This window comes from Xiphophorus couchianus, chromosome 16, assembly GCF_001444195.1.
Source record: "Xiphophorus couchianus chromosome 16, X_couchianus-1.0, whole genome shotgun sequence".
Lineage (NCBI taxonomy): Eukaryota > Metazoa > Chordata > Actinopteri > Cyprinodontiformes > Poeciliidae > Xiphophorus > Xiphophorus couchianus.
In genome coordinates this window covers 8110067-8131960 of record NC_040243.1, presented here as the reverse complement: position 1 = coordinate 8131960, position 21894 = coordinate 8110067, and the positions used below count along the sequence as shown (strand labels likewise).

At 38.2% G+C, this 21894-nt stretch overlaps 1 protein-coding gene across 1 annotated transcript; it reads left to right on the top strand.

The window, feature by feature from the left end:
• Positions 1–202: 202 nt before the first annotated feature.
• Positions 203–3596, top strand: uncx (UNC homeobox). The gene is made up of 3 exons (XM_028041453.1): positions 203–961; positions 1430–1605; positions 2400–3596. Exons 1-3 carry the CDS (start codon positions 703–705, stop codon positions 3357–3359), a joined length of 1395 nt encoding a protein of 464 aa, XP_027897254.1. The 5' UTR covers positions 203–702; the 3' UTR covers positions 3360–3596.
• The last annotated feature ends 18298 nt before the right edge of the window (positions 3597–21894 follow it).

The following is a 21894-nucleotide window of genomic DNA, read 5'->3' as shown; positions in this document are numbered from 1 at the left end:
TATATATATATATATATATATATATATATATATATATATATTTATTTATATATCTTGAACTCACTGCTTTAACTTTTTGCTTTACGCAGTTTGGGTATTTTTTTGATCATTTATATTAAGTACTACTTCCTTCATTCAACCGTCCACCTGTTTAAATGCGCAAAAAAAAACAACTCATTCATAACAATAGGCATGAATCAATAAATGAGGACAACATTTCAAATGATATGTTTTGCCTACAACATATCAACACTCTACGCATTCAAGCTATTATTTGTTTGGAGCAAAGAAAAAGTCTGGGAGCTGCTGGCCTCATCTCTCCGCCTGCAGCCTTTTCTTCCCGGGATCCGCTGAGCCCTTCCTCCCGGTGGGTCCCCCGTGCAGTTGCGATGTAGTTCTTATCAAAGCCCTCCTGTCTTGTTGTGACAGCTCTGATATTGTTTATTGAGGTGGATGTCAGCTTTAATTAGCAATCGATACGGGGAGCGTTTGCAGAGTGCGTCTCTGACGTCAGCACCCATTACCGCCTCTCATTGGATCTCATATTCCCCGAGCCTGGGCTAATTATTGGGAGGTTCATGTGGATAAAGTACAGCTCATCCCTCCCTTCACATCATGTCCCCCGCTCGTTGGCCACACTCGCTGCATGCTTTTTAAATTCCCGTCGCCGGGCTCCAGACGTCGCTTCCTTTTGCCTGCGGGATGATGGACAGCAGGATACTGGATCCACCTCACGCCCAGTTCGGAGGCTCTCTCGGCGGGATGGTTGGCTTCCCGTACCATCTGAGCCACCATCACGTTTACGAATTAGCAGGGCATCAACTTCAATCTGCGTCCGCGGTTCCCTTCTCGATAGACGGATTACTTAATGGCTCCTGCACGGCGTCGGTGGGTAATTCCAACCCCCTCTTGTCTTCGGGCTGCGGGATGAATGGAGATAATCAGCAGTACAAACTGTCAGGTAAGCCACACTACCCACAGCACAATGAGCTCCGCTCGAGGTTGGCCAGCTGTGGAAAGACCCAAACAGAAAGAAACAAAGGCTGGATGTTGCGACAAGTTGTCTTCGCCGTGGGTTTGAAAGGCGTTCTCGCCTCCCACTTCATTTCCTTCATGTAAAATTGAGGATTTTTCAACAACAACAACAACAACAACAAAAAAAAGAAACAACATTTCTCCTCCTCAGTTACAACATTAACAGCTTGTGTTTACATCGAAAGCTTCCTTCTCCAAAACGAGAACAGAAGCTGCAACATTCCTTTCATCATATTCACCTTTAAATTGAACAAAATTTCATGGCATATGTGCAAGATAAAAATCATGTTAAAATTCTTTTAAAATGTAGATTTTTTTTTAAGGAAAATATAAATATATTTTTGACCTTATGTGCTTTGTTTACATTTTGTTTCCAACATTTATATGCTGCCAGACTCGGTGGACCCAGACAAAGATAGCCCTGGCTGCAAGAGAAGAAGAACTCGCACAAATTTCACAGGCTGGCAGCTGGAGGAATTAGAAAAGGCTTTTAATGAGAGTCACTATCCGGACGTGTTCATGAGGGAGGCACTGGCTCTCCGACTGGACTTGATAGAATCAAGAGTTCAGGTAAATGCCCATTCACTGACTGCATTTGTAACTTCGAGCTCGATTGTGTCCTCTGTTATGTTATTTGTGACAAAACACCCGCTTTACATGTGCGATTGTTGCAAATCACACATCTATAAAAACAAATATCAATATTTACATGGCCATGAGTAAATATTATTTTCGTGAAGACTATGAAATATTAAATTTAATTCTTAAAATGCCACATATCACTTTACTTTCCCCTGAGTTTATTGGTCAGGATCTGACGAATGAGTACAATTTGACTTTATATTTGTTTTGAAAAACTTTTGAACTTTGATTTAATAACACAAATAGTTGCAGGCTGTTTTTCCAACAATGACTAGGAAGAAATATCAGACATTCATAAGCGTCCATTTATATATATATATATATATATATATATATATATATATATATATATGTTTTTTTTTTAATTATACTTGAAATAAACATAAATAAATACTTAAACTATATTTTTCTTTATTATTACACGTAAACTTTATTCGCATGGACAGTTCATATTTGTGAAAAATTATGTTATTGAAAGTTATCCCAACTTGTTTTTTGTTCAATGCATTCGTTTTTAATAAGGCCTAGTTAATTAAAGGCTCAGGAGAAAAAAACACAACATGAGGAAGGTGTAACCTCACTATTTGTTTAATTACCATGTTACAAAGACACTGACACATTTTTTTTTTTGGCTCTAATTAATTTGACCCTAGCAGGGGCAGCCAGTGCTCATTACACTTGTTTTCACTTTTTTCCCCCTTCCTCCACTTCTCTATCTGAAGGTCTGGTTTCAAAATCGCAGAGCCAAATGGAGGAAAAAGGAGAACACAAAGAAAGGCCCGGGTCGACCTGCTCACAACGCCCACCCCACCACCTGCAGCGGGGAGCCCATGGACCCAGAGGAGATCGCCCGGAGAGAGCTGGACAGGCTGGAGAAGAAGAAGCGGAAGCAGGAGCGCCGGCTGCTCAAGTCCCAGAACAAGCTCGCTTCTGGGGATCTATTTCACACCCCGGGGTCGGACAGCGACAGCGGGGTGTCGCACGTCACCGACAGTGACCACAACACGTGCCCACCCTTTGACTCAGTGGGGGGGAACCAGTCGATGTGCGACCTCCAGAGCCAAAACGAGAACCAAAGACACCTAGACCGGGATGCTGGCGGATCCGAGCTGGACTCGCCCGACCCCAGCCACCGGCCGAGCCTGTGCTCCAGCAACACCAACAGAGCCTCAAGTCTGCAGAAACTCAACCCGTTTAGCGTCGAGAGCCTCCTTTCGGACTCCAGACCCAGACGCAACCCCGCGGCCTTACCCTCCTCGCGGCCTTTAATAGGGAAGGGACACTTCCTGCTCTATCCTATCACGCAGCCGCTTGGATTCATTGTCCCTCAGACTGCCCTGAAGACGTCATCAGCAGCGGCAAGCTGTGACGGAGACGCCCCGGCGATCAGAGACCAGTCCGGTGTCCGCTGCAGCGCCTCCTCCAACTCCCCGGGATGTAGGAGCAGCTCACCGGACGCACAAAAGCTCGGACAGGTGGGACAGGAGGAGAAATCGAGCCCGTCCAGGGCCGCGTTAGCCACTGGACAACCGAGCTCGGCTATTTGCAGCGAGTCGACTTTTGAACTCATGACGCCTGTCGACACGGACAAAAAGGAGCACTTGGAGCACACAGTCAACCCCGAACCTCTGAGTGACTGTCCCACACAATTAAACTCCACAGAAGATGTCGATATGGAATAAATCAGAGGGAGGTTATTTTTTATTTTTTATTTTTAGAAAGAAAATGCAAAAATAGCCTCTAAACGACACCTTTAATTAGGCCAAAGCTTAACTACATCTTTGCATTTAACCTCCATAGGTTTTGCCCCAACTCTGCTGATTTTTTTAACAATGTCCCTCTCCTTATTTTTCCTCCTGCGAGTGTGTGAGAGTATTTAATGTGTGATAACATGTCAAAAACAAAAAAAAACAAACAAAAAAAAACAAGACCAACAAAAATCCTCAAGAGCTGTAAGAAAAGGTATTATACTATTTATATATGTAAGGTTTTTCTTAAATAAATTTATTGTATACAAGCATCTGACACCGTGTGAAATCTTAAATAGCGGCGCAGGACGACAGTACAGTGGGAAGGGCTTTTTTCGTAAAGAAATCTTATGTTGTACTTTGTATATTGCCTTAACAAATTTATTCATCTATAAGCCCCCGCTGAAATGAGGTTACGAGCCCGAGGCGAAAAGGACCCGCTCGACTCCTGCAGAGTTTTGATATGAAAGTAATTATTTTCCCGGTGGCTACTGCAGGGGGATTCAGTTTATTTTAGCTCAAAGGGGGTTATAATACATTACCGATTTCTAGTGATATGAAATCACATAAACTTCCAAGAATAATAGAATTAGCATGAAAAGGCCTGGGTGTCAAATTGAAATAGGAAAATAATAGCCCCGGCAGCTGGGAGTGTGTGTGTTTGTGCATATTGGAAAGGAGATGGAGATTCGTGGGGAGGCATTTTCATGAGGTTTTTTCTCTCCTTTCTCCTCCCTCTCTCTTCCCCTCTCTCTCCTCACATTGTCAGGGCCCCTTGTAGCAGGGCTATATTAAGATAGATGTTCGATGATATCCCTCATTGTTCTGTCGCTTTACATTGATGTTTCTGTGTTATCAGCCTATTGATCACGCGTCGGCTGTAATAGGACGGGCTGAGGCAAACGTGCCTATTTACAATAGCAGAACACATTTGTTCTAATAGGGCTGCTGGTCCCCGGGGAAGCCGCGCAGGATCTGGGACATCTGCTCCCCCTTTCGCAATATTAGCAGCGGCTGACCACAATATCAAGCCGAAGGAAGAGAGCACGGTAACAGAAGAAAGCAAAGGGGGGAACTATATATAAATATCACATAGCCTTTAGAGTTCTCTTTGGGTTTTGATTTGCAAATAAATTGGAAATAATCAGAGGGAGCGAGCTTTACGACTGAGCCGGCGCAAATGAATCCCTGAGCCAGTGTCCCTTTCAAAATATTTACATAAATTTCAACCCATGCAGCTGTTTGCTCTAGGAAGCAACGTCTTATTAGGTTGGTGGCGGTGGTGGTGGGTTGTGGGGGTTGTGGGGGGCCTCGGGGAGCGGAGGCATGGAGCAGACACAACCAGCATGGCACGCGCAGAAATCACGCACGGGCTCAGGCCCGCGTGGCTCTGGGTTAAAGGTGGCCATATGTACTGGGGTCATAGCTTCCTTATTGTCTGTGTGGTTAGGATTGTGATTTGCCTTGAAGACTTTCTTAAAGAGTCAGAAATAAGTTAACATGAAGCAAGCTTAAAATAAAGAAAAAAACAGCTTTAAATAATTTTAAATAATAATAATAATAATAATAATAATAATAATAATAAAAAACATATATAAAATAATTAAAAGTGTAAAAACCCTGAACTAGATTGTTTAAAATTTATTTAATGGTGAAATGGTATTTTTAAGTACTGTTTTTTTTTATTTTTATATAATATTTTTTTCATTCTTTAGTAACATTTAATCTAAATAATTTGGGGGGGAATATTCAAGAATTTCCCCGCAAATTTCAACAAAAAAGTCCAAACTCTGTGTTTTCTCAAGGATTATTCACCAATTTGTAAAACAACCCATCACAATCATGCTTGTGTGTGTTTTTTCTTTCTTGAAATGCTTCTCTTATGCTTTCTCTGTTCTGTTTTTTTTTCCTTGGGACGTATGCCCAGTTCATCCATAATTCATTAGCGCACTGAATAGGAGTATCGCTGGCTGCACATTGGTGGCCTAAAGGTGAAATTAGCGATTTGCTTAAGTAGTTAAGCTTTTCTTGCCTGAGAGCTGCACGCTGCATGATTCAAGACAAACTATCAATCGATATGCCCAGGCAGCCTCCAGGAGATGTGTCGTCCCATGAATCATACTTTATGAATTCAATTTATACCCGGAGAAATTTTCAATTTGAACGCCGGATCATTATGGGAGAGTGTAAATTGTTTTTGCTCTATTATGCATCGGACGCCATCATTTTTCTTTCTAATTACGGCGGTGTCAGGTCGGGCTGTCATGCAGACGCTGATTTTCAATTTAACTGATCATCATGCATTCATTTTACCATTTGATAAATCTGCTATCTCGGAACTCCTCCATGCCCGGAATGCTAAAAAGAGAGGCGCAGATTGGGAGAAGTAATAGGGGCCTGTATGCGGCAATAAGTGCAGATCAGGCAGCTAATTTAGCACCTCCTGGTATTTCCATTTCCATTTCTCATTTCCAACTCTCAAAGGAGGAAAAGCAGCCCAAAGGCAGAAAGCTGGTAGGGTTTTCATATCAGAGAAAGACAGAGGAAAAAAAAAAGTCGACCAAAATGCCTTGTTTTCAACCACCCATCTCCTAAATTAGGAAATCAAGCTTAATTAAGGCTAATAGAGTTTTCTTACTGTGTGTGTTAGTTTTATTTAATAGAAACAAATTTGCTCAATTAATTATGGCCATGATGTTGAGAGTCTTCTTTACAGCATTGCCTAAATGAGCATCTTCAGGAAAAAAAAACCTCATTTCCAAAGTAATTGTTTTTATTTAGGCTGTTTTCATATTGTTTTCCTCTCTTTATGACAGCCGAGTAAAACTGAGTCAGTTTAGAAACTGTTTCACTGCGCTAAATGAGCTGAATTCTGTTTCCTCTTAAAAAAACCCCGCAAAAAACAAAAACAGGATCTCATCTAGCAACAAAATCTGCTCAAAAATCATTTCGTCTACTTTGACTGTCATCTGGAGCAATTTTTTTTTTGTTCACCAAGCATTTAATGCTTGGATATTGTGATGTGGAGGGATTTACAAGTTTCAAGTCTGAATCAACTTTAATGGACAATAACGCTCACTTGTCACAAATCCATCTGTCTGTACAGGCTTCTCATGTGCGCTTTGTGCTCCTGTAAGAGATCTTGGAGAGTCGGAGGGCTCAGTTTGGATAAGAAAGAAAACCTGGTCCCTTAAAGAAAAAAAAAAAAAGGATCCTCCGTGAAATAAAATGGCACTTGACATTTGGCTTCTCCTGCAGCAACTCTGCCATGCCTTTTAGGATTATTTTACATCTCACACTCATTAATGCGCCGGCGGATTTAATCATTCTTATCTTTCCCGTGCATACCTGGGATAAGCCTGAAATTACCATCTGCATTGATTTCAGGACAACCCTTAAAATTATTTTAATTAGTTCACAGTACTCTGCGAAAAAAAAAAGCCCCTAAAAAAATGGTTATTAAGTCATTTGGATTTTCATGTGTTCAACACTTGAGAACCAATAGATAGATCTTTCCCAAATCCACTGGAACAATTTAAGTTAAACTTATTCCCAGGAAAAAAAAAAAAAAAAAAAAAAAAAAAAAAAAAAAAAAAAAATATATATATATATATATATATATATATATATCTATATATATATATATTACAGTCTGTTCATATATATTTAGTATATTCACATGTCTTTATTATCATGTAACAAAGCGTATTGTTTTCTGCCATAACACACTAAGAACTTTGAAAATAATTAACTTCTGGCAATAGACCAAATACTGAGTTTTTTCAGGAATCATTTTTAAAAGCAAAGAAAGACCTCTAATAATGCATATTTAGTTAATACTTAGGAGAAGAAGTTTTCCCCATTTAATATTGTAATTTATTTCTATTACACATGCTCCATATTATGTTAAAATGGCTGTGGGCAAGGATTAGAATATTTAAGAAGTTTCATCTATACAACAAGAGAAAAATGCACCATGTTTAGAAGGAAGTAAATTGATGCCACAAAATTGCAAAATTGCCTGTATATATATTTGTAATTGTTGCAAGTTTGAAACTATGAAAAAATGTATGGTCATCAGATAATGTTCAAACATTTAGAGTGTTTAACATAAGCCATTTTGAACGAAGAAAAAAAATGACAACAAGGCAATTTGTGGCATTTTATTTTGTGCCAGGTCACATCCTCCCACCTAAATTTCTGGTGTTAAATTTTGTGCAACAATTTTGCTATAAAATCTGATTGCGACTTAGAAAAAGATTTATCTCTTTCATTGTGTTCACATCTATCCAGTTACTTTTTAATGGTTCACATGTTGCAGCCCAAAATTATGCTCAGGAAAGTTTTTTTTTCTTCATCATCATAACTATTAATCAGGTATTTTTGGACTTCAGTAAGTCTCACGACAGAACTGCCAACCTTTTTCTGACACATTGAATTACAAAAGGTAAAGTTTAGAATAGCAAATAAATGCTTTCTGAGCTGCACGACATCAATCATGGTGTGTTAAGGATCTGTCTAAAAGCTCAGTCATCTTCTGCATGCTGTTCTGAAAAGAAACTCATTTATAAAGAAATGAGTGCTTCATCAACTATTTTAGTTTTAAATGTTACTAACAGAGGTTGTTAAAAAAAAGACATGCATCACACATTGAATACTATGGCTTTCTGAATACAGGCAACACAGTAATTACATGTCATAGATTGTCATAGCACAATAACAATTAACACTTTGTCTGCTGTTTCTATTTACAATAATGGCAAGAATAAGATCCAAACATTTACAGTTTAACGCTGCAGCTTAGCTGGCTCCACTTTTAGGTACGTGTAGGCAAACTGGCAAACTAACGCACAAAACCATGGCAATGCATGAAACAATTATATAAGATGAAGATATTAATAACTCAGTCTCAGAAAAAAGTTACAGAGGTACATTTGTTCGCATGTAGCGTCACATAGAAAGATAAAAAAATTGATTCAGATATTTTTTCTTTACCTGTTGCAGAAGAATGAATGGAAAATGTTCAAACAGGGCTAAGATGTATTGATCTGGCTTATCAGTCTGTGCCCTAGCACCACTCTTCAACACATGCTACATTCTGCAAGGATTTATAAAGCTGTCATGGTGTGCAATCTCTCAGCTCTGCTTAATACAAAATCTTGCATGTGACAGTTTGCAAAGAAACATGTGGAATGTTTTCAAGGCCTTAGAAATGTACTCATTTAACAATAGTCAGTCATACATGATGTACTACAAAAAACGATATGCAAGATTTTACATTCTAGAAAAGATAATTTTGCACTTTCTTTGCTACTGTTAAGAACCTGCTTTATTTATTTTTTTTTTTACACATTTTTACACACTCTGGATTGTGACTATGTTGCAACATTTCTGGATTCCATTCTAAAGAAGGAATCCAGCCATGTGAATCAGCTGTGTTGAAACAAAGGTAAAATATGAGGGACACTGGTCATTGAAGGCCAGAAGTGGACTCAGTTACTCTATTCAGCAAAAAGCCAATATAAGAGGAAAGGTTGAAGGAATGGCAACTTTGCAAACTGTGCCGTAAGTTCACAATAATACAATGAAAACAAAGTCATTTGGAAATTAATTAGGTAAATGGATTCCATTTGCAAAAATGTTCTGCACTTCAGCAAAAAAACAACTTAGCAGCAGCCTAGGGGAGTGATACAACTATATCCACAGAGGCTGCTGCTTTAGTATTTAGATTTCAGACAGGAACTAAAGCACCACAGGGAGGAAGGGGAATGGACATGGAGAAAGAGTTGATTAAATTTCCCAAAAAACGTTATGTAATTTTACTGTTTCAAGTTTTGTATTTCATATAAATGTGTAAAATTAATTCATTTTTTTAACTTTTCAAGCACTTTTTACTAATTAAGGTGCATACAGCCTAAAATATATTTCAAACCCAAGTGATAGATGATATGTGATAACCGTCTCTATTTTAGACTTAAACACTATATGAGGAAGAATAGTAAATAAGAATGCTTGCAAAGAATCATTAGGTTATATCATTAGTTTAGCTTACCTATGTATACCACTGAAAGTAAAGGTAGCAGACCTGGAGCCATCAGAAATGTCCAGGCAACAGTTTGGATGATGTGAAATTAGAAGTAAGTAATAAGTAACAAGATGAAATGCATTATGTAAGCGAATAATTACTCCCACAACTAGTTACGATTAAATCCAGGGTTTACCACATCATGAGGCTGCACACCCTCACCAGATCCTCCATATGCTGCTGGCGATGCCACAGCAGACTACAAGATATAGAGGAAGGAGTTAGGCAGTCACTTGGGAATGGTTTTGGTGTAACAAGGGTGTGAAAGCAACTCTTGATCCAAGACGGAAGAGCGACACAGACAGAAAACTCCAGGCTATAACAGCAATCAGCCTAACGTCTAAATGGTTCAGTATAACATGTGATAACCAGCAGCTATGATTATCCAGCTGAGGCTTCAAGCTCTGGCTCTGGAAGCAGTTTGGATAAATAGGAGGTGCTACTAAACACAGTAGAAGGACTTCAGGTAATGTGGAAAAGTATAATTTTCAATACTATAATGAAGGTAATAACATTGTAGATCACAAAACACAGGGAGATAAATGGCCCAGGAAATACAATAGGAAGTAAAGAGGCTATAATATATTCGCAGAGCTCTTCGGTGTGTCTTTGTTATATGAGAACGTTTGTCTAATAAAATTAACTTGAACCAAAATGTCAAATTCTGAGGTTTGCATTCACAGTGCGCTCAATGACTAGTCTAAATTTAAAAATCCTTGTCACTTATATCAAAATCTGCAACAATACACAAATAACGGCCCCTGGGTCCTAGTGTAGACAAAAGAAGAATGCTTTGTCTTCTTATTTTGCTGAGTTCTCCAAATTGAAACTGCAATTTGTAGCAGTGGGGGCATTTGGGTAGCCATGTGAACTCAGTTCATGAAGAGTCTTTGACTTTTGGGTTCAATAACATAATTTTTCTCTTGGATCGATGCAAAGAATCAGAACAAGAAATCAGGAGGTGAATCAGTCTCAGTTGTTGGGAGGGTAAAGGTATGTTTTTTTGTTTGTTTTTTACATTTACGTCCCAAATGCCTGTGGAAGCTGTATCCGAGGGAAGACACTGTAGTGGATGACAGCAAAAGGACTGAGACGACATTGGAGCAAAGTCCCCTGTGGACTTCATGAAAACCACAAGAATGGCAGCAGGTATGCAGCAATAAACGAGACCATTGTATTGATTACAGGTGGATGGAAAGAGTTTGGATGGCAGCTGTTTATGTGCTTATGCTGCTGGTGTCTGTCCGTGGAGATTATATATGATAGTCTATTTTTTTTTTTTTTCACTTGTGTACAGATAACCTTTTTTTTTCTGCGGACAGTTTAAATTGTCTCCATATTGGACGTTTTTAAAACTATTTATTGGTTTCCCCTTTTACTATCTAAGAATAAAAAAAAAATTATAAAAGAAAGCCTAATGTTTACTTTAATGAAGAGAAGTCAAGAGTATCGGACATCATCCTTGCTAAAAACTGAAGCTTAGAAAAAAAAAATGCTACATAGGCTTGATGACCATTTGGAAAACTTGTGAATTAAGGATCTTTAAGTAGCACTATTTTCATAAAAGTAATAGCGGATAAGAAATATTTCATTTTATGACAATCTTAACAACTCTTAATTTTTGGTATGCAATAAAATTAGATAGCTAACATGAATATTGCTGGTTAAAAGCTTTTTAATTAAAAAATAAAAAGAAGTTGCAGATAAAATCTTTACCACTGATACTGTTTTTTATTATTTTACGAAGACATATATATATATATATATATATACAGTATGTACTGTATATATATATATATATTTATGACACATGTTGTTAATTAAACTTTATTTATGTGCTGTGTTCCACTTCTAAATTAGAGATCCAGTAGGGTTTATTAGCCATTAGGGTCAATGACCTGGGTAATTGGCAATACATTCAATAAGTATCTTATTTCTCAGCATTAAGTGCATTTAAACAATTTGCCTACATGTTTACAATAGTCTGATCAAGGCCAGGTGTGAGACTGATTTAATAAGATGCAAAGCATCAAAAAAGAAAGACCCAGAGCATTGCAGCTCTTGTTGCGTAGCAGCGGTGATATGATATTTTTAATTTCAGAAGTTGGGGATCATGATGGAAGTTTGACCAACAGCAGTTGATTTAACTATCATGTAAGTTGAACCCTGTGGCTTCCAAGAAAAAATGGATTTGATCTACCAATCCCCTGCCCCACCAAAAACAGTTGGTGGGGGGTGGCAATAAAAATCTGTAATACCTAATCATTAAGTACCCATTTCTTTTTTTTATTTTTATTTTTTTAAAATATATATATATTTTTTTACCCCTCCAGGAGGTCTTTTGTGGGCTCTAGTGTCCCTTATATGACAGTAGGCTGACAGGACACTGGGAAGGAGAGGGGGGAAGACATGCGGCAAATATCGTCGGGTCCGGGAGTCGAACCCACGACGGCCGCGTTGAGGACTCAAGGCCTCCAAATATGGGTCGCGCTAACCCCTATGCCACCACGGCACGCCCTTTAAGTACCCATTTCTAACAAAAAACTTGAAATACTAAATAAAAAATGTAATTTAATAATAATTTAATATTGTTGTTTAACCCAAGATGATTATGTTATACATAGAAAAATATATGTCTTTTACTGATGCAACTTTATAAAAATAATCAATTTATGTTTGATGCTGGCAGATATAGAGCTCATATGTGGGTGTCATAAGATAATGAACCACATGTTTACATTTCTCAGAAAGAAAGCTTAGACAAAACCAATAAACACTGTAGAAAATATGTTTAACATCTTCCTCACTAAAACTGCTGGTTGGTGGTGCAAATCAAATGGGTCTGGGCTATTCAGACAAAAACTTTGCCTTTTCACAGATGTTGTTTCTGGCGATTAGTGAAAGCTTGCTTTTCACAGTATCATTTGAAACATCGCATATGTTTATGTGTGCACATGGAAATTTGCGATCGAGACATGAAGGTGCATACAAGAAGCATGCTGAATCGCACTCTAGGCGGAATATCAGTTATTATCTGGTGTACTGTCTGCATGTAAATGCTGTCATTGGGAGATTACCGCTCGGTGGCGATTTATTTTGAAAAAGACACGTTTTTTTTTCCTCCCTTCCTTGACTTCCAAGGGAATCTGTGCCCCGGAGGTTAATGAAGTGTGAAGTGTGAAAACTTCCCGAGATGGGATGAGTTAAATAGTGTTCTCAGATGTTAAAGCAACACTGTCCAAATTTATTTGTGTGTGTCAGTTCTTTATAAGTCTTAAATCTGGCTAACATGGCCCCATGGGCCATCTGCAACCACCACTCGTGCTTTTGCCATTTTATGTGTTCCAGATAGACCACATTAACAGGTGTAATAACGACATCTAAGTGAGAATTTGAATTAAATCCATGGAATTGGTCAAGATTGTTTTGCTGGGTAATATTTCAAATAAGGGGTATATTGAGAAATTCTTCATGAAAAGTCAACAAACAAGCAACAACAGTCTTTGGTTTACATACTTATAATATATTTTACAGAAAAAAAGTTTGGGGATAATTCAGAATAACAATAAACTTTTGAAATAAGATTTTTCATGCAGGAAATATTTCAACCCAAGCCAACCTACTTCTGGCCACAGCAGCGGGTATAACATATGAGCCTTAGGGACACTTCACTAATAGACATTTTTGGTCGCAATTAAAGATGGTTCCCATGAAAGACCTGACATGTCTGCTGAGGCAAAAGTCTCAGACTTTGCTCTTTCCTTTCGTCATTAAAGTGATATTGCAAATGTTCGGTGCATATCAAGGCCAAGACCTCAGATCTCACTATTACATGCACATTATTTAATCCGTTGGCTCTCTGGTAGTACTGACAAGTACAATTTCTGTCATTAACGTGCCTGTTAGCTCAGAGATGGACCAACTTGAGGTCCAGGCTTTCATTTAATGGCCCCAGGGGATGCCACGTTCAACCGGGCCTGAAATGTTACTGTAAAAGTGCTTTGAAAGAAAGTGTTATGGCTCTGAAGCTGACTAGATCGATCACATTAGGGCTAAGGAAGTGGTGAGATGTGACAGCCCAGAAACATTTCAATACTGACACAGTGTGCATGAGAGCTTGAGGCACACTCCTGGAAATAAAAAAAAGCCTCGTATCACTCCTGTAAATGGGTGTGATTAGTCATAAAGGAGCTTATTGGACGGAGGCTGGAAGCAAGTTAGAGGTGATAGTGGGACAGAATCAATGCTGTTTACTTCTCGGAGGTGTGAGCGAATCCATCAGCAGAACTGAGGATGGTCTTGGTTGCTTCCTTCCCAACAACATATTGACAGGTTGAGGAAGACGAGGGGAAGGAACATTTAAAGCACAACATTCAGTGCTCTGCTATCAATGAACATCAGCAGCACTTTCCAAATAAGCAATTAGAAAAAGGAAGACAATTAAAGCACCATCCAGAGCTACTTAAGCTGAATGTACGGGCAGTTTAGAAGAACATGTGCACTGAGCAACATTGAAATAGTATTTCTTCTACTGTATCTAAAATCTGGGGATATTGTTTCTAGTAAACAATATCCCCAGATTCTCCTGTTCATTTCCAAATCCATTTCATCCCAAATTCAACTCCTTTCAATTCAGTTCATATAATATAATCAAATAACAGAATCAGAATAAGTTCCAGTCACATACAATTCAATTTGATCTATATTACAATAAAATACAGACAAATTCAGTTGGTCATATAATATAATTTGCCACTAAGGAAACTCAGCTTCAAGGTGTTGACCATTATTCTGGGAAAAGATTGTTGATGGATGTAATCTGGCAACGGAGAAAAGTAACAACTCCCTTTTAACATGAAGAAACCTCCAACAGAGAGAAAATCAGAATGAACAGCAATCTGCTGTAACCAGCTGAGTGACGGAAGCAGACACAAAATTAAAAATAGTCACTTGTTCAAGAGAAATTAATAAAAGCAAAGAGTTCATAGAGTTATAAGCAGCAACAACTCATCCATGAGAGAACCAGAACTAAACAGAGGCACCGTACCAGCAGTGCTTTGTGTCGGAAAGAAAAACAATACAGGTTATAAATGTCATGGAACCAATGTCTCATTCAATTACTTTCTTCAGAAAAGAGAACCAAATGAACTCAGTCTAATCTATGTTCTGTAAAATGAAAATAAAAAACCCCTGAAAGACAATGGAAGACGCCAATGAAAATAATATTCCTGACAACATATTTCTGATAAAAAATACAGTTTAGATGGTTTGATAGAAATTTGCAGGATTTAAGAATGCTTTAGGGGAATCCCAAAGAGAAGAAACTATTTTTATACAAAAAAAAAAAATCTCAGGAGGGTTTGATTACCTCATACCTAAACAGAAAACAAGGTACAGAGGCTGAAGAATTGCTGATCCTAATTACTCTGTTACTGAGGAGAGAATTGACTCACAGTGTCTACGCTCACCAGGAAGGCCCAGAGGAGGACTGTATGAAGAAGAAAGAAAGAACAGGAAAAACTAAAGTAAAGACCCCAGGTCAGTATGTTTCTACAATGCTCTAGCCAAATATCACAACATCTGTTTTGTCAAAATTTATATGAGCAGAAAATTTCAGGTAAGCAGTGTTGTGTTGGTTTTATGACGAGTGGCCGGTCTAACAGAACAGACTCTAAACAAAAAGAGCTACAACTTTTTTGTTGTAGCTCTTTTTGTTTAGAGTCTTTGTCTTGAGGATGTTTTTTTTAGAGTGATGTATAGTATTTGTTTTGTGCCAAATATAGAGATTTGTATGATAAACTTTAAATACCTTGTATTTGTATAGCACTTTGTCAAGTCAGAGTACTCCAAAGCACTTTACCATTTAATTATTATCAGCCACCCATTCATACACACATTTACCTGTTGATGATGGTAACCTACCACAAAAAAAACAAACAAACAAACAAACAAACAAACAAGTCAATCACAGAGAAAGTCACACACAGTGAGAGGAAAGACAACATTAAGGGAATAGTAGTTTAACTTGCAGTAAGGATGTGAACTGCCCTAGTTCCTGCAGTCGACTCACAAGCCCCGATGTCTCTCAGAGGACTCAAGTCTCCTCCAAAGGAAGGTGACTTTGTCCTTGATAAAAGAGACTCTTTGCCACCTGCAGCTTTCCCCCATCAGTCAGACATATATAATGCCAAGTGAAAATATTGTTCGAGGAGAGATTATATTTTGATAAAGAATTCTATGTAATTTTCCATTACATGGTAAAAATATTTTGTGCCAAAAAAAAAAGGTGGCACAATGATCTGCTGTATTATTGTTATGCTGTTTGGTGAAACCTTGCTTTAGATACAGATGTTATAATATGTCCACTTCAACCTAAAATTATGACTTCCTTCTTTACATACATAAAACCAGTAAAAAATAGTCCAAACACCTGCAAAGTGAGCAGGGCCGTGCTTTCCTTTTTATTTCTTCCCTATGGATCATCAACTTGTAAAGCGACATGTAGCATTAGCCTCAGTCTTCTAGCACCATTTCGTCCATGGGGCCATCAAGTGCACATCTGATACCCTTCGTTGCTCACAAATGAAGGATGCTGGGCCATTTGAAAAGTCAGATTCAGGCAGTAATTTTAACCAACTTCTGAATTTGTGTAGGCCTCATTAGCTTAGATGATAGATGATAAAATATGCTACAAAGACAAATAATTTTAGCTTATAACAAACTGAAAAAAATATTTTTTATCTCAAATGTGATATTATAAATTGCATTAGTGTTTTGTGTAAGCAGAGGATCAAAGGTTGATCTGTTTATAACACATGGAGAACTTAAGCTGTTAGTGTCACAAATGAAGGAGTTATTTATATTGCTTTTCTGACTTTAAAGAGAATTATTATTTTAATTACAGAAGTTTTGAAAATATAACTTAACACATTCATCAGGTAGCTTTCTGAGGGGACTCTTGTGTTGTTGACTTGAATATATTGTGGTTTTAGTGACAATGCCTGCTGTGCACATTTCAAACAGTTGTTTAGAAGTTGAGTTACTTAGCAAATGTAACTTCAAAGCAGAGCTGAAAGCGGCCTTTAAAAAAAAATAAAAAAAACAATCGACAAGACAACACAGAGCATTTGAAAACAGCCGGCTCGGCCGCAGATCTTAAAGCATGTCTGCAAATTCAAGATATCCTCCAGTACAAAAGCACTTTCCCATTAATGAATAGTACATGAGCTGGGGAAATTATTGCTCGAATTCTCTGGGCAGATAATGATTCTCATCTTTATCAGTGGTTTATCTTTTAAGGTCAAGATTAAAGTGAAAAGTGATGTGAGCCCCCAGTGTCTCCAATTAAGACAGAGAAAGGAAAAGAGAGATGTGGGGTGTGAGAGGGAGCAGAGGTGGACCGAGCTGCATTACGCCGCTTGCCGTTCCCTCAAGTATCCGTGAGAAATAGAAAACAACACAATTAAATTATGACACCTGACACCTAGACCTCACATCAGTGTGAATCATAATGGACTAACTGCTGGAAGTGAGATTCTGTCAGGCGATTAATGCGATCACACACATTAGCACCTTTCTAACTTGACATTTTCTTATACTTTTTTTCTTGGTAAAGACCCAAGGATACATGTCTATAGAAACTGTGTGTATGTTAACCTATACATGATCTCCATGAGGAATCAATTAAGAGGTTAACCCAGTGGAAAAAAAAATTTCTTTATTGAGAAAGCCAATTGGGCCTTCAGACACATTTTGTATAATTTCATTATTTATTGCCTACTTATTTTTTTAGTTCTTAGAAAATATATTTATATTACATATGGAGAAGCTCTACATGGATACACTTAAAAATTATCTTTATTAACAATAAGTGGAAAATTACATTTTGTATTCTTTGTTTTCTTGTGCTATAAAGGGACTGTTTTTGCTTCTGTCTTGTGCTGTGAAAGGCCTCTTTCTCATAAAGCACAATTTGCTGTGATTGACTACTCTGCTCACATTTACTCATCATTCATAGTCTTTGCTGGTTATGCTGTTGAGAAAATAAAGAATGAAGGAAAATGAAGCCTAGGCGCAAATTCAAACTGGAAGACTCTTTAGCCCCACCTGCATCATCCAATCGGCGCGTCCCGCTCATCGCCGCCGACCTATCAACGCTGGACCAAGCCACATCACGTCCAATCACTGACCAAGGCCCAGTTGATAAGGACCTCCATCCATGGCATCTTCCGCTTTCCAGCTGCTCATCCATCCTCCACCCCTTCTCCACCTCCACTCTTCAGGCTCGCATCCTTCACCGACCTCCACCACCAGTGTCGGGTCCCGGGGGATGACATTCCTAACCTACATCGGGAATGCTCATCCGAGCTTATTGCAATTCACAGCTCAATGTCCTCAGCCGGGGCCCGAGCGCCAAAGAACTTTAAATTCATGCATGTCAATAAACCTTTTAAATCGCTGTTTTTTCCATCTGAGCCTCTCCAGATTGAAATTTGGATGAACATAATTTCATTCAGCAAAGAGGTAGTCATTTTGTTTTTGTGTTGCCTTGCATCTTTTTATACGATTTAGCCTATAAAATTGAATTCACAGCTTTGCCACTTGGTGCTCAGATTTTGTTCCCACAAGTTGTAATTTTGTACCAGCCTTTTCTTAAGAGTGAAAAAAGGGTTCTATGTGACTGAAAACAAATTTGTTGAATAACTTTCTCAAGGCAGTATGGATCCATGCATGATAGATATCATACAGCTGCTGGTCGATGGCTTTTTCCTTAACCAAGTTTGAAATGGTGAAAAAACAAATGTATTAAAAATGAGAGACTATGACTTAGTCCTCAATGCTCTTGTGTATCAAGATGAACAAAATTTCCAGCTGTACCAGCAATTGCTTCTCCAGATTATTTTACATATCTAAAATGTTGTTCACTAGCAGGTGAAATACTTAGAAGCTGGAAGATGGAGACACTTAATGTTGATATCTGCACATTTAGTGAGAATTATCTTGTGCCTTCCTATTTGCCTTCAATAACAGTATATTCCATTCCAGTTCAGATATTGTTTTCTGTTTATCACTCCAAGCAAAGAACAAAAGAACTGGAAACAAAAAAAATACTTTGAACAAATACATATTTTTGTTAGAAACAAATCTGTGATAGTAACATATTTTGTTGACAAAAGGGTAGTTGGCAGCTGGGAGTTTGGAGGGCAGTTCATGCAGTCTGCTTCTTCTACATTTTTATCATAAAAGCCAAACTTTCCAACATCTTGATTTTAAATGAACAGAAATTACATCTTAGCACTACACACACAAGACTTACGTTATCACAAAACACCTACATATCATGCCCACATTGTAACAGTGAGTGCTTTGTTATCGACACAAAGCTTGATCCAAGCAAGAATATCCAAACAATTTTGTGGCAGCGCAAGTGCAACGCGTTTGATTGCAGAGTATTACTGTGTCACCACAAGGCACCAGAACAGTGCAAGTTATTCAAACAAAGCCCCCTCAAAGATTAAAATATCAGCACAGTTGAGAGGAACAAACTGTTGTCAAACTTTGTCACAAGAAATTCAGGCACATTCTTTTTTTTTTTTTTAATCCTCTCATTTTATTAATCTGTTTCACAAAGAAAGTAACAGTTGGCTTTCAAATCTTTGTAGAGCATTTTAAAGTTTTTAGGTCTTATATTTATTTTGAATTTCAGACATTAAACTTTCTAACATGTTTTCAACACCTTAATCTAAGTTATTCACTAAATATTGCTTTCACATTGGCACTTGACAAAAGTTGCTCTGAAGGATGATTGTTGACATAGAGGCAATTTAATGTGTGCAGGAACTGTTTAACTGACGGAATCAATTAGTCTTCCATCAGTTTAACGAGCTAAAGGGTCTCACTTTGTTTTGGCCTGGCAATAGAGACGACATAGCAGCAAAACAAAAGCAATCCTTTAGCTCCACTGGTCAAATAGATGATTCCTCCAGGTGATTTTTTTTCTTTTTTGCTTCAGCTGAGCTGCATTGATTTGGCAGCTATGGGTGGATGTCACACATGCACTGAACAATGCTCAATGACTTTGCTATCCCATTCCCATTTAAATTGCCTCCGCGTTTTCTTTCTGACACCTGTTTAAATCAATGCCTTCCTCTGCAGGTCATGGGCTGAATGTACTGAGGCGCACACCGGCCGCCTCTCAAATCCACTAAAATCAACACAATAATTGAAATATTTTCAAGCTGATTACACCGAAGCCTGGGGCTTGGCTGGTTGCTAAGAGTACGCTCCCCAGTTGCTAGGGGGAGTAAATCATCTTGCATTATTTGATTTTTGTTACTGATATGAAACTGCTAGTCCCTCGATTAAATGTCTCACAGTCAAACACCTTGGGGATGGACGGGAGAGAAAAAAATAAAATAGCCACTGCAAACCTGTAAAATAGCATCTCTACCTCTCCGCTCCATGGGGCTTTAACACAAATCTATCTGCTTGTTTATGTTTGTTCCTGCTGAAATAAACGAGACCTCCGGTTTTTCTCTCTTTCAGGAAAAACAGAGGCGACAGCAAAATATCTAAAACGCACATCACACAAAGGTTTGGTTTGATCAGGACTAATCTGTATGTCTGTTTTATCAAAACTGAATGCGTAGTCAAGACTGGGTGGTTTGAGCAGCAATTTTAGAGCAATTTGGATGGGATGGTAAATTGATGAAAAAGTGTCACGCATGATGAAGGGTCCTTTTTCCTAGTGGGAGGTATCTTCACGTTAAAGTTGACACTTCTTGCACATTTACATTTCAGTCACAAACAGGATTTTTATTCCACCATAGTTTACCTCCAAACAACTTCCACTTCCACTTATTACCTTCATCCGAGCAAAAAGCGGACTATCCTACTGCACTATGGCCTCCTGAATCTGATGCTCTTTGATAACAACTGCACCTTCACTCCCATTCAATTTAATATTAATACAGCGGTGAGGAGGATTTTCTCTAAAGACTTGTCAGACACCATGGGCTGCTTCAGCAGGCCTTGTCAAATGAGATCAGTGTTCACCATAATGGTAAGGTCAAGAGAAGGGGCAGCCTCTTAACTTCATAACATCCTGACAGCGAGCATTTTATTATGTTCAGTTACTATGGAGCACATTGAGTTGTGAAGTCCTGCATGTGTAAAAAAAGTGAATCCCCTAAATAGATGTAGCCTAAGAAAAATTCTACTCATGTAAGACTTTCTTCAATTTAGTAGTGAATTAAATTTCTCTGAAACACATTTAAGCTATCAAGAATATTTGTTGACTTAATCACCATAAGATGAATTTATTTCCCAGCAAATAAACCTGAGTGGTCCAAAAATCAGAGGGCTTTGAAATGGACGCTACGACTTATCGCTCAGGGCACCATTCCAGCAGGGGCAGCACAAGCACGTCTAAAAATGTACTATTATTTGCAAATGCAGTCAACTGGGATTGGGTGCCAAACCACGTTAGCACTTTAACTGAAGGAGGATAATGATGCTGAAATTAGTTAACTGATTTGCAGATTATCATTCAGTGTAAATTTAATATTTAGTTTTTTTTTCTAAAACAAATTTGTCAGATAAAGACTGAAAATTAATTGAATTCATGTGATACATACTTCACCACATGTAAAACAAAACGTTTGCATCACAGTAGGTGTTAACCTATAGAAGAGAGAAACACTATATATGGCTAATGTTCTCAATGCCTTGGTGTTCATAATATGCTGATGTTTTTAGTGATGTTTTTTGTGTTCTCTGTGGTTGTAGAAAAGCTCCTGAACCATGTACTTAGCATGGAGAGGTCCATGGTGTACTGAAATGGGCAGATTTAACTTTTCAACTCTTTATGAAATGATCCAATGTACTCTATGAATTTAAACAAATATTAAGTTATTAAGTTAAAGCAGAGCTTTTGATTTGGTCTTAAGCCATAAAGTGAAACAGGTCTTATTGTGTATATTCATAGTTTCATAGTTTCATTTTATAGCACAATCAAGAAATTACATGACCTTCAGTTGTTATAAAAATTATGTATGTATAAAAATAAAATAAATTTGACTTCACATCTTAGCCATATCTGATGCCTCTGTCTCTTTAAGAAGCTCCTACCATTTCTGACAGTCCCCCTTAGGGACATCACTACAACAGTACTTCTCCATGCCTTCCATTGATGCCTAATCCAGCTGTTCTTAGGAGCTCAGCAGACTCTCAGTTCCAGTATGTGTTTGCTAATTGCTGCTGCAGCTAGTCTGGAGGAACTGTGTTGGGAGGGTACTGAGAGAGGGGTGATCTGTGGGGTTGGAGCTCAGCTTGGGACTGAAGACCCAAGATGGAGCTTTGGAGTTAAGGCATCCCTGAATGCCT

Coding starts and splice junctions, on each gene's coding strand:
- uncx (XM_028041453.1), top strand. CDS start 703: ATGATGGACAGCAGGATACTGGATCCACCTCACGCCCAGTTCGGAGGC. Junction 962..1,429: donor TCAGCAGTACAAACTGTCAG/GTAAGCCACACT, acceptor ATATGCTGCCAG/ACTCGGTGGACCCAGACAAA. Junction 1,606..2,399: donor TGATAGAATCAAGAGTTCAG/GTAAATGCCCAT, acceptor CTCTATCTGAAG/GTCTGGTTTCAAAATCGCAG.